This window comes from Mastigoproctus giganteus, chromosome 7 (assembly GCF_048544385.1).
Source record: "Mastigoproctus giganteus isolate SK-2022 chromosome 7, ASM4854438v1, whole genome shotgun sequence".
Taxonomy (NCBI): Eukaryota; Metazoa; Arthropoda; class Arachnida; order Uropygi; family Thelyphonidae; genus Mastigoproctus; species Mastigoproctus giganteus.
The window spans coordinates 128,080,640-128,092,801 of record NC_143581.1 but is presented as its reverse complement, the minus strand read 5'-3'; the positions used below and the strand labels follow the sequence as shown (position 1 = coordinate 128,092,801).

At 38.4% G+C, this 12,162-nt stretch overlaps 1 protein-coding gene across 3 annotated transcripts in view; it reads right to left on the bottom strand.

Annotated features, from left to right (window-relative positions):
• Cog6 (conserved oligomeric Golgi complex subunit 6) overlaps positions 1 to 12,162 on the bottom strand; it is a 439,606-nt gene that overhangs the window by 410,527 nt on the left and 16,917 nt on the right. For 2 of the 3 annotated variants that reach the window (XM_090377892.1, XM_090377893.1), the window contains exon 2: positions 3,452 to 3,595. The exons of the other annotated variant lie outside the window; for it this stretch is intronic. In XM_090377892.1, the coding sequence (XP_090234018.1) occupies positions 3,452 to 3,595 (144 nt within the window). The remainder of the gene's footprint in view (positions 1 to 3,451; positions 3,596 to 12,162) is intronic. 3 annotated transcript variants of the gene reach the window in all.

Here is a 12,162-nt window from a genome sequence, read left to right as displayed (position 1 = left end):
AATACATGAGCTGGAAGAAAAATGGGATGCTAGCAGGTCAGCTTTATCCTTGGCTGAAGTAACAACAGAACCATCTGGTTTGGACAGAGGTGGGAGCAGAGATGGGCAAAGGTTGCGGCCAATTGATTTGGCAAGAGACCAGAATGCTCGCCTACCATTAGGGCAAGAAGCAAGTTTTCTACTCTTAGCTTGTTCAAACTCTAGTTTGGACTGATTAATAACTGCTTTACAATTGTTGCGAGCTTTGGTGTAGGCAGAAAATGAAACTGAAGAATTAGAAACAAGCCAATTATGATATGCAACATTCTTCGCTTGAACAGCCTTGGCACATTTATTGGAAAACCAAGTTTAGATAAAGGACGAGATTTTAAAGTGGAGTGTGGGATAAAGGATTCCATTCCTGCAAGAATAATTTCACTGACACGATCTGAGCAAACATTGACAACAGAAGTTTTGAAACAGTAATCAGATCAAGGAAAATAAGTCTCGCAGGTCATCCCATTTTGCATTCTTGTAATGCCAAACAATACGAGGTTGGGAATAGCTATCAGATAAAGGTTCCATTGGAGAAGAGACAATCACCAAGTTGTGATCTGAAGTGCCTAAAGGGCCTCTCACTTCGACCGTGTACTTAGAAGGGTTGTTTGTGAGAAAAAGATCAAGCGTATTGGCTGTATGATTAGCATTGCCTGGTATTCTTGTAGGTAAATGAACAATTTGTGCTAGGTCATTAGTAATTGCAAAAGCCTCAGCATCTCGACCAGCTGGGTCGGTATGACTAGAAAACGGAAGCTAGCTGGAGTTGTGAACATTAAAATCACCAAGGAAAATTACCTCACTGTTAGGAAAGTTGGACTGGAGAAAGTCAAGTTGCAAAGAGAGGAAGTCAAAGAGCTCCAAGTGATTAGTGGAGTTGGGAGAACGGCAGAGACAACAGATGAATTTGACACAATGAGGTAGAGAGCTTTTAAGCCAGAGAAGATCAAAGAGAGGAGATTCCAAATTGCCAAGTCTCTGACAGGGAATATCAGAACGGACATATGCACAAGTACCACCTTTGAGGCGAAAGGAGTCATACAGCAAATAATTTGGACATCTGAGATGAGCAGTAGTTGAATCAACTGATAACTGAGATTCAGTCAGAAAAAGTACATGGGGTTTGGAAGACTGCAAGTGGAAATGGACATCGTTGAGATTGGAACTGAGACCACGTATATTTGTAAAATGAATTAGGAAGTCCTTGGGAGGTTTAGATCTTTTCGCAGATAAGCTTGCTCTATTATTTTGACAATTCATGGGGTATTCAATAGTAAGGAAAAGTGGGTGGGACAAGCTGTATGGAGTAATGAAATTTTTGGATATGGCATACACATGGTAAGAATACACCCAGATCCTTGACATAACGTGGCCTCGACAATGCTCCCCGCATACACACTACTCGGACTCCCTCCAGTCACTATCTGGGAGAGTAGAGGTAGCAAGATCCGGAAGCCTCCTAGAGAGTTACCAATAGGTTCGGTCCGGTGTACTAACTAGTGGCCGGCCTGCGAACACCATTTTAGAGCTGTACCCTCGAAATGTAAGGAATATTGGATCTCACCACGACGTTCATCATAACCTCAAAAGTCATCAATCATACTGCATGATGGAAGAGATAGGGAAGGGTTGACCGGAACTTAGCTCTAGAGACTAAACATTGGTTCCACAACTTCAAGCCTCCAATAAGCAAAGTGGTGTATTTCACCAGTTGATGAGAATTATCTACCACCTAGTACTGCCTGTTAACATAGAGGGGCGGCTGATTTTTTTTTTTTTTTTTGATCTGGTAGTTGTTGGCGCATCGGCTTCTGTGGCCATATTGCACCTCCCAAGGTTTTTGCAGTACTTTGATCCAAGCCCAAGGCGGGAATCGAACCCGCGACCTTTGGGTTGCCGGGCAGGTACTTTACCCACTTGGCTAGCCCGGTCGGCTAGAGGGGCAGCATTCCTCCATGTGGTGTGGGCACCACACCTCGACTCCTGCTTACGTTGGTTCACACCTGGGTGGTCACCCACCATGTACTTGTGCATGGAGGTTATACCCAGGATTACTAACAGTCCCCCCCCATCCTGAAGGTGCAAGCAGAGGATTTGGCTGTCACAGACCGTCCGGACTTCGCCGAAATTGGGTCCACTTGACTTGAGTGTCACCCGAATATCAGTTCCATCAGCGTTTTAGACTCCCAGGTAGCAAGTACAGCTTGTCTGGCATATCTGAGAGAATGTCTGTGACAACCTCAAGGACTTAAGGGTACATCTAGAATCCATGCTAGCACACAATATGTTAAAACCAGAAGGAATATGCAGTCATACAACAGGCTCAATGCCTTGCCTTATTCTCTTGGTTAAAGAGCACTTAGAATCTATGGCAGTGCACCTAAGTGACACGCTGGGAAAACAAAAATGAGTATAAGTGTGCTATAGGCCTAAATGAATGTGATAAGTATAAGAAAAAACTATACAGACAAATATGGCCAGTAAATTGAAATGGCTTATAAAGGGAGATTTTAACTTTCCAGATATTGACTGCAGCTTTTGGTTAGATAAAACACACGAGTAGCAGAACTTTTCTAGATGTATCAATAACTGCATTCTACACTAGAATGTTAGAAAGGCAACAAGAGAAAGCAATATTCTTAATCTGATTATCAACAATGAACCTTTAGGCATTAAGAATCTCCAGATAAAGGAACTACTAGGTGGCAGTGATCATAATATATTGATGTGAAAAAGATAAAACTAATGTCAAGGGTAAAGGGAAGGGATATTGCTTTTGTAAAGGCAATTACCATGGTCTCATACAGTTTCTAAATGCTTTTTTCAAAAATTCTCATTCTAAGTTCTCGTTTCACAATGGATGTCATATGGTCCAATAATGCTTGCTAAGTCAGACTGACAGAGACTTCCATAGGTCACAGAGATTCCGGTTCATACAAAACCCAGTTAATCTATCCCAAATATGTGGAAGTCTGATATTTCTAGGCAAAAGATGAAATACATTTCAAGAATTGGCAAACTACAGAATCCATTAAAATTCAGAAATTAAATTTATCAAAATTCTTTGAAACACCAGGTCTTCCATGACAGTATAGTGGTTTTGTCACCTGTCACTAGTTAGAAGAGGTGTGGGTTCAAGTCCCATTACAGCCTGGAAGAATTTCAAAAGGCCTTTTCAATAAGAGCTATAGTCAGTTGATCTCAGGCAGAATGAGTCGAGTTCCCACAATGAATTATTCTGGGTTTGCACATGAAAATCAGCATAACACACACATATACATACTTCAAAGACTGCAAAATGGTGTAATATAGCCTAAAGGTGTAATATTGCTGAAGTGCCTATAAATAAAATTCTAGAATGAAAGTTTTATTTTATTATACAAAAACAGTATTAGTAATTACAAAAAGTTTTTACCTCTTTTACTTCTCTCAATGCCTGAACAAATTTTTCATTGATTGCCAAACTTCTCTTTTCAATATCCCCCCTCAAACTACGACGTGTACGAAGACTGTTTTCACAAAAAAAAGTTGATAATGAATTGAGTGCATCTAGTGTTTCCTAAAAATAGAAGTAAATTTCTGCTGACTCAGTCAGTGTGCAATTTATACCTAAATGATATATATTAAATACACATTGTATTTTTAAAGTTTTCAAAAAAGAATATTTTTATTTTATTTTATTTTATTAATAACAAGATACACAACAGGTAACCATTAACAGTGTATCTGAGATCAGATCAATAAACATAATAACAATAATATGAAATCCAACAGGACGATAAACATTGATATAGATTCAAACAATAAAAGCATATGTACAAAAGAGGATTGTATTAAGTTAAGTTACCGGTAAAACAAGTAATAATTAATCCGTTAGAGAATAAAAAAATAATATAACAAATAAAAAGCTACAATAATTAGATGTGAGCTAGTCACTTTGCAGTTTAAGTGAAGAGGCAAACTTGTGGATGGAGTTCATCAGTGATTGGGAGTTGTCAAAGAAGTCAATGCGAGAGTCATTTGCTGATTTGCTGATTCTGTTCAGTGGACTGAACTTCATTAAGTCCGTGTTGGCAGAGTCAAGGCGAAACGGTGTAAGGTTCCTGACTTGTCTACAAGGAGCATTGAAGTTTATTTTACTCAGGATATCAGATGCTTCGTAAATTCCAGTGATTACTTTGGCTAGAAGGGCGATGTTAGCAGTAACTCTTCTAGTGCACAGAGGTCTCAGATGAAAGTAATTACACAGCGATTCATAATACACTGAGTGATAGAATAGAGGATTGCGGTACGTAAGGTAACGGACAAAGTTTTTTTGGACTGCTTCAATTTTGTTAGTTAAAGTCTTTGTGTGAGGATTCCAGATGGGTGAACTGAATTCAAGGATTGGCAGAACAATAGTTTTATAGAGGATAACCGCATATCTGTAGCTTTTGAACTTGTATGTGTTCCGTTTGATGAATCCCAGTGTTTTGAATGCTTTGCTGGTGATTTTAAGGACATGGGCATCGAATTTAGCACTGCTGGAAAAGAGAATCCCTAAGTCGTTAACTTGGTCACACCTTTCGATGATCACAGAGTTAATACTATACTCCGTATTCATTAGTTGTGGAGATCTGCAAGATGAGAAAGAGATTACTTTGCACTTCGAGGGGTTAGCAGACAAGCCATTCAGAGATAGCCACAGAGAGAATTTATTGAGAGCACATTGAAGCTGTTGAGAATCGGTAGTCTCCTTCACTGCTGAGTAGATCTTAAGATCATCTGCATAGAGAGCAACTTGAACATTGGAGGTGTACATGAAAGAAGGAAGATCATTTACGAAAACAATGAAGAGAAGAGGACCTAAGGGAGAGCCTTGTGGTACTCCGCTTTGTGGTATAAAACAGTCTGAGTTCACTTGATCTATGATAACGCTCAAGGAACGATGCGTAATATAGCTGCGTAGCCATGAGAGCAAAGGGTCACGGATACCATATAGCTTAAGTTTTTCCAGAAGTTGTTCGTGCGGGACTTTATCAAATGCCTTGGATATGTCTGTGTAGACTGCATCAACTTGTAGGTGGTTATCAAGAGCTTCCGAGGTGTATTGCCAGAAAGGAAGTAAATTTGTGACTACTGACTTGCCACTGCAGAAACCATGTTGATTCTGTTCGATAAAAGGCTTGAAGAATTCGAAGAGATGTTTGTGCACTGCTGTGTCGAAGAGTTTAGCCAGGCTGTTTTGCAAGGTTATGGGTCTGTAATCGCATACGTCATTTTTATCACCTTTTTTGAAAATAGGAACTATATTGACCTGCTTAAAGTGCTTGGGATACTTCCCCAGCCTGAGAGACAGGTTGAAGATCCGCAGTATGAGGGGTTTCAATGTAGTGACAGTCCTTTTCCAAAATAAGCCTGGAATGTCATCTGGGCCTCTAGTATAGTCATTTCTCATGCTTTTTAATGCCGAATTTAAATCTTCATCAGTGATAAAGAGATTAATGAGGATATCATCTTTAACAGGTGTGAAGTCAGGAAATGAGGCAGGTCTCAATGTATCATTTGTTTGAATTCTAGAAAAGTGTTTGGCAAACTCTTGAGCAATACTGAATTCGTCAGATAAGAGAATTCCATCTGCGTTACGGAGTTGTAACTTTCTACTGGTAATGTTCTTATGCTTCATGAAATTCCAGAATGGTTTGATATCTCTGTGAGTAAGCAGACTATCCTGAACTGACTCTGTATACATGTTGTAGGAGTTTAATATGAGAGTTTTCACTTCTTTGCGGAGTTGGCTGAATACTTCATAGTATTGACTGTCACCTGTTTGCTTATACTTGTTTCTGTAGAATTCTTTGGATTTAATTTTACGTATTAGTTCACTGTTATACCAGTGCGGGTAGGTAGAGCGTGCGGTAAGATGGGATTGAGGAACAATGTCAGATATAACTGAATGGACACAGTTAATCAGGTTGTTGGTGAGCACATCGATGTCATCCATAGCGTCAGCGAGCTGCTTGTCTACGTTCCTTAGAGCTAGGTTGAGCAGAGGCCAGTCAGCCTTTCTGAAATTAAATCGAGGAGTACGGGAGCTGCATTTGAAGTTATGAGAAGTCACTGTGATGTCAAAAGTAATTGGTGAATGATCCGAGTGAAATATGGGGTTGTCGGTGTGAACATCTATATGAGTAGAGGAAAATATTAGGTCGAGGTAGGCATTTTCTCTGGTTGGAAAGTTGCAAATTTGTTCCAGACCATAGCTGTGAAGCATATTAAAGAGAGCCCTAGTCTGCAGTGATGGAGAAGAAGATCCTAAATTGGCCATTTGACAGTTAAAGTCACCCAAAACCATTGCTATGTCGGCAGATTGAATTAGTGGAAAGATTGATTCCAGCGAGCTTTCTAAGTACTGGAGGTCTATATTAGTTAAGGGAGGTGGAAAATAAAGCAATACTATTAAAACTTTTAACTTGCCAAGATGAAAAAGGCAGTATACTGATTCAATATTTGTGAAATTTGATGCAGTTTCACAGAGTATACGGTTAGAGTGTATAATAGCTACTCCGCCTCCACGAGATCCTCTGTCCTTTCTATGGATTGTATATTGTCCATCTATAATCTCCTGATCATCAATATCAATGGAGAGCCAGGTTTCAGTGAGCAGGTAAATGTTGTAAATATGTGAGCCTTGGATTGCTCTGAAGTGGTTTAGGTTGCTAATTATACTCCTGCAATTCTGAAGGTAAACACTGAAAAGTAGGGATCTGGGGATTCTATGACGAGAGGAGAACGTAGTATGTGTAGATAGCAGGGTATCTGATTGCTATGCCGGTGGAGAGGAGATTTTGGACTCCCTTGATGGTCTGTCCGTGAAGCATTTTACTAGAGCCCCTGATAAAAGGGATCTTAGATTCAGCACTTTTTCTGTTTGTGATGGAAGGCATGTTATTATAAAAGATGAGTAGGCGGGACATCGTGTCTTCAGAGAACGGACATCTACTCCGAAACCATATTCTTCTTTAATTAGGTTGATAAGATCTTCAGATTTAGTGGCGGGTCCAAGTCTAGAAAGAAAAATTCGGTTTTTTGTGGGAATAATTGTGATATTATACTTGTGTTTGAGTAACTGAGATTTTTCTGCAGTAGTTACATTCTGTGTTTGATGAGTTATGGCTGAAAGCTTGGAGAAAGTATCTTGAGATATAGATGCTTTAATATTTTCTGACGGTTTGTTCTGTTTTGATCTTTGGTGTGATATTTGAGACTGGCAATTAGAAACAGGTTTACTCGCTGTGGCGGCAGATCTACAGACAGGTTTGCAGACCTCATTAGATGTGGCAGCAGTTATTTTTGCATATGTTGCCTTAACTGATGTTGAAGAGGATTCCGCTTGGTGACTCTGAGCTTGTGAAATAGAGGTACAGACAGAACTGTTCCGCCGAGGAGAGTAGGTGGGAGTGGTTCTATTTACATCAGAAGAATCATCTAACAGAGTCTGTTTGGCAATAAATTGCTCAGTTGAATGACTTGAGTCATGAATGTTAGCAGGCTTGGGCAAATTAATATTTGCAGCAGTAGAAGTATTGAGGCCGGTGGAAGGTGAAGATCTGGTCTCAATACTGAGGGCATCGTCAGTTAATGAAGAATTCGTATTCACTTTGAGCCCATTGGTTTCGAGAGTAGGTTCAGAATTCTTCCTAGCTTCCCTTAAGTGGCAAGACATAATTGATATGAGATTTTTAATTTGGGCGTTAATGTCAGAAATTTCAGCCTGTTGATTAGTTAATATTGTTTTTATACCACAGATCTCCGTGGATAGCTCGCTGTTTCCTTCATTGAGTGTATTAGAATCCAGGAGAATTTCAGAGTTTGCAGTATGAGGTGCGCTGATTAGATGAGTTTGAATGAGGATTTTCTGCATAGTGTTAAAGAGTAGTTCCTGGAATTCAGTTGATTGCAGAATACCAAAGGTTGGATTCAGAGTTTCCGTAGGGAAGGAGTTAGCGCTGAGATCTTCTGAAAGCACAGATATATGTGTTTGAGTTGATGCATCTGAGATTTGATGCGACCCCAAAGACAACAAAGAAGGATTAGAGGCTTCATCCATGTACGATTCAGAGTCGGTATTTCTAGTTATTGGCATGATATTTGTCTCAAATGTACTAGAGTACGGCATTTCAACTTTGTTAGCGGAAGAGGAGGAAAGTGACTCAGGTTCCGTGCTGTTTGGCGTTGCAACAGTTATAGGGCTTTTCTGAGAATTTCTGAGTCGACATTTATCACAACAGAATGATTTCCGCCGACTTTTATTTAATTTTTTCAGGTCAGAATGTGTACAGTCGTTGCATATTAATTGTTTGCACTCAATACATTGGACAATGGGGTCAGAGCTGGTCCCACAGATGGTGCAGACGCTAGAATTTTGACAGGAGGTAATATTTGTCATATCGAATTCAGTTGCTGTAGTGTTACTAGATAATTTAATATCACCACAGTTGTGGTTTAGCAAGCAATTGGCACTGTGACCTGCCTGTCGCCTTAGTTGCCCTGCAGTGAAATCCACAGGGAGCAGGGGTCTAAGTAGGGAGGGAAGAACAGAGCGGCTAGGCAATACTCTAATGCCTGGTCAAGGTCAAGTGTCTGTTGGACACATGTATAAGTTGAACTACAAGATAATGGCTGAAAGCGCTTGTATGGAGTAGCAGAATGAACATGCAGAAATTCATTTAATACTTATCTGTTGTCCGTTCAAATAATACAGTACTTGTACCTGGCAATCCAAGGGCCTATCCTTATGTGGTGGCACTAATAGGAACTTAATACTTTAAATAAAAAAACACACAAAACAAGAAAAGTTTACGGAGCATATCATACAGACAGCCGGACACAATCATCCCCCTAGCATATGAAATAAACAAAACAATATTAAATGACAGACAATCCAAATAACTGAAACATACAGCAAAAGGCTCTCCACGTGTCAATTTAAAATATGCCAATAAAAGAACAGAATAGTGTGATGACAAACAAAACATTGAACTAAACATTCAAATTTAATATGGCAGGTATACCCCCTTAATTTGTTTCCCAAAAGTCGGTTTCTTTTCATTGTATTTACAGATATATAATTTAAAGATTATTAATTATGCAAAAAGGATTCTTCTGCTCTTCTGCTCCTATGCTTATCTTTAGTGACACTCCGATTTCTAGGTAAAATGATATATCTCTTTTGGGGATTACCCTGACTTCTAATCTCTCTTGGCACAAGCACATTACAAATATTGCTTCCTCTGCATCTAAAAAACTTGGTTTTCTCTTTCGCTCTCGGCGTTACTTTTCTCCCAAACAGCTGCTCACTCTGTATAAATCGCAAATCTGCCCTGCCATGGAATATTGTTCCCACATCTGTGGTGGTGCCCCCAAAACCTCTCTCAGGCTTCTTGATTCCATTCAGAAGAGGGCAGTTAGGTTAATTAATGATTCATCTCTAACAGTCTCTCCACTCGCTTTCTCATAGACGCACTGTTTCTGCTGCATGCCTCTTCTACAGATACTTCCATGGGCACTGTTCTTCTGAATTGGCTTCTATAATTCCCGCTCTCTCTTTCAAAACAGTCTGAACACGTGCCGCCAGCAGCCAACATCCATTTACTGTCCAACTTCAAACCCACAGAACCAACTTTTCATCTTCCTCATTTATTCATTCAACTGCCGTTTTCTGGAACAACCTTCCTTCATACGTATTTCCTGAAAATTACAATCAACAGAAGTTCAAGTCCAATATCAACAAATATCTTCTTTCGTCTTCTCAACCTCCAACCCAAGCACGGTACTAAGTACTATAGGTTATAATACCTCTCGTGTTTGGGGTTCTCATAAAAAAAAAAAAAAAAAAAGTTTATTTCTCCAAGCCCTAACTAGTAGGGTTAGGGTGTAATTACAAATACAGAAGACCTCACTAATTTCTTTTCCTCTCACTTTTAACTTTCTCATTTTTGCTCCATAGGCTGTCAGGAAAGAAGCATCTCTTCTATTCTTATTTTCTTGCTTTGCCTTCATTTAAATTAAGTTCTCCCCCCCATTGTACACGTTTAATGAATTTGACAGTGCATACCCTTGAATTTGGATGGTTCCACCAAGTGCAATGTAAATGTGTCAGTTCAAAGTCAGATGAATTCTTTTTTTTCAAATGCTTGGCTTTCAACTGATGAGAATCAAAAAAGAACCAAAATGGCCATCTGGGAATTTTCATTAACTGGAAAACAGTCACCTTTTACTAGCCTAGTTAAATTTTGCAGTTTCTTATGCTCTTAGGCTTAAGCTAAAAACTGTTTTTCAAAACATACCTGAAAGAATACTGAAAATTTAGGAATTCTAAAAATAACAATAAAATAATATTTTGTGGAAATAAATCTTTACCCTCCATAATCTGCACCCTGAATAGAATAACACTCATGTAGCATTTTCAGGACACTGTTTTTTGTTTTAATTAAAAACAATTAATTTTTAAAATTTTTACTGAATGAAATCAGAGTTCTAATAATTATGATTTTCCTAAAAGAAACCAATAATAATAATAATAAAATTATTATTATTATTGGTATGAAATGCTCACCTTGAATCTGGCAGATACCACACAAACAGCTGGGTTTTTATTTTATTAACTGTTCATGTTTAGCCAGTAAAAACAAAGCTCCACAGCAAAATCAGACAGCTTTTGCTGGCATCTCACAAATGCCAGAAAGAAAGTTGTCGAATTCTTACTGTAGAGCTAGACATTTTGTTTGCTTGGCACCTGTAAAATGCCAAAGAAAAATTAATTTCTTGCAATTCATAGTATATTAATGCAAAGACAACAAAAAGTATTGTATCATTCAGAGAATATTGGTTGGTAAAGGTACAGACGGGTGGATGCGATTTTATTTACACAGTTTTAAAAAATAAGAACATTTTTTAAAACTTATATATCTCAGATGCCAAGTTAGCAGCAGAGTTAACTTTCTTTTTTTAATTCATTTCCTGAAAAATCACTTAATTTAAAAATATTTTTTTTCCCAAAAAATTAAGATATATATAAGTTATCCAATGATATAATTAATGATCAAACTGAACAGTTTTTACATTCTATACAGTGGGAATAACTGATGTTACCATCAATAAATTCTAAACAGGAAGTGTTCAAGAAATTTATCATAGAAGCTACTAGGCTTTTCATAACAACTAAGAAATACTCTTCAAGGTGGCCTAAATGGTCATCAGCTGAACTAATGAAACTCATGAGAGAGAAGAAAAGTACATAAGATGCATATAAATTATCAGGCGACACAGAAGCCTACGGTAAATATAAACTAGTCTGTAATCAAGTCACAAAGGAGGTCAGGCAAGCAAAAGCAAATTAAAAGAAATCTTTGGCAAACAATACAAACAAAAACAGCAGACTTCTTTACTTACGTAAACTCTAGAAGTAAGGGAATGAATCAAAGTGGTCCACTTGATATTGATGGTTCAACTGTTGATGATCCTGTTCAGGTCGCTGACAAACTAAATAAGTATTTTGCTCTAAATTCACACATGAGGAATTCTTTAAAGAAGGGGATGCCAGATGTTTATCAAGCTCTAAGAGGGAGCTAAATTATTTTTAAAAGAGAGGAAAGTGGAAGAGAAACTGTTGAAGATAAACATGAGAGGCATCTGAGGTGGATGGGATGTATCCAGTTATATTAAGGGAGGCAGCGAAAGAAGTAAGCAAACCCTTAGCCATAATTATGAGAGCATTATCAGATTCAGGGGAGGTCCCCTCGGACTAGAGCTGTGCAAATGTATTCCCAATTCACAAAGGGGGATCAAAGGGTGACAGAGTAATTACAGACCTGTTAGTTTCACTTCTGTTCCGGGAAAAAATAATGGAGTCACTGGTAAGAGAAATAATGCAGATCATCTATATAATGCCACAATTATAATTCAAACACAGCATGGGTTTGTTAAGAGGAAATCTTATATGACCTATTTCATCAGTTACTACAATGTGGTGACAAAGGAACTGGATGCAAAAAATAATTTTGATATCACATACTTAGATTTCAGGAAAGCTTTTGATACTGTTGCACATAAAAGAATGCTGTGCAAATTGGAGAGCAGTGTGGC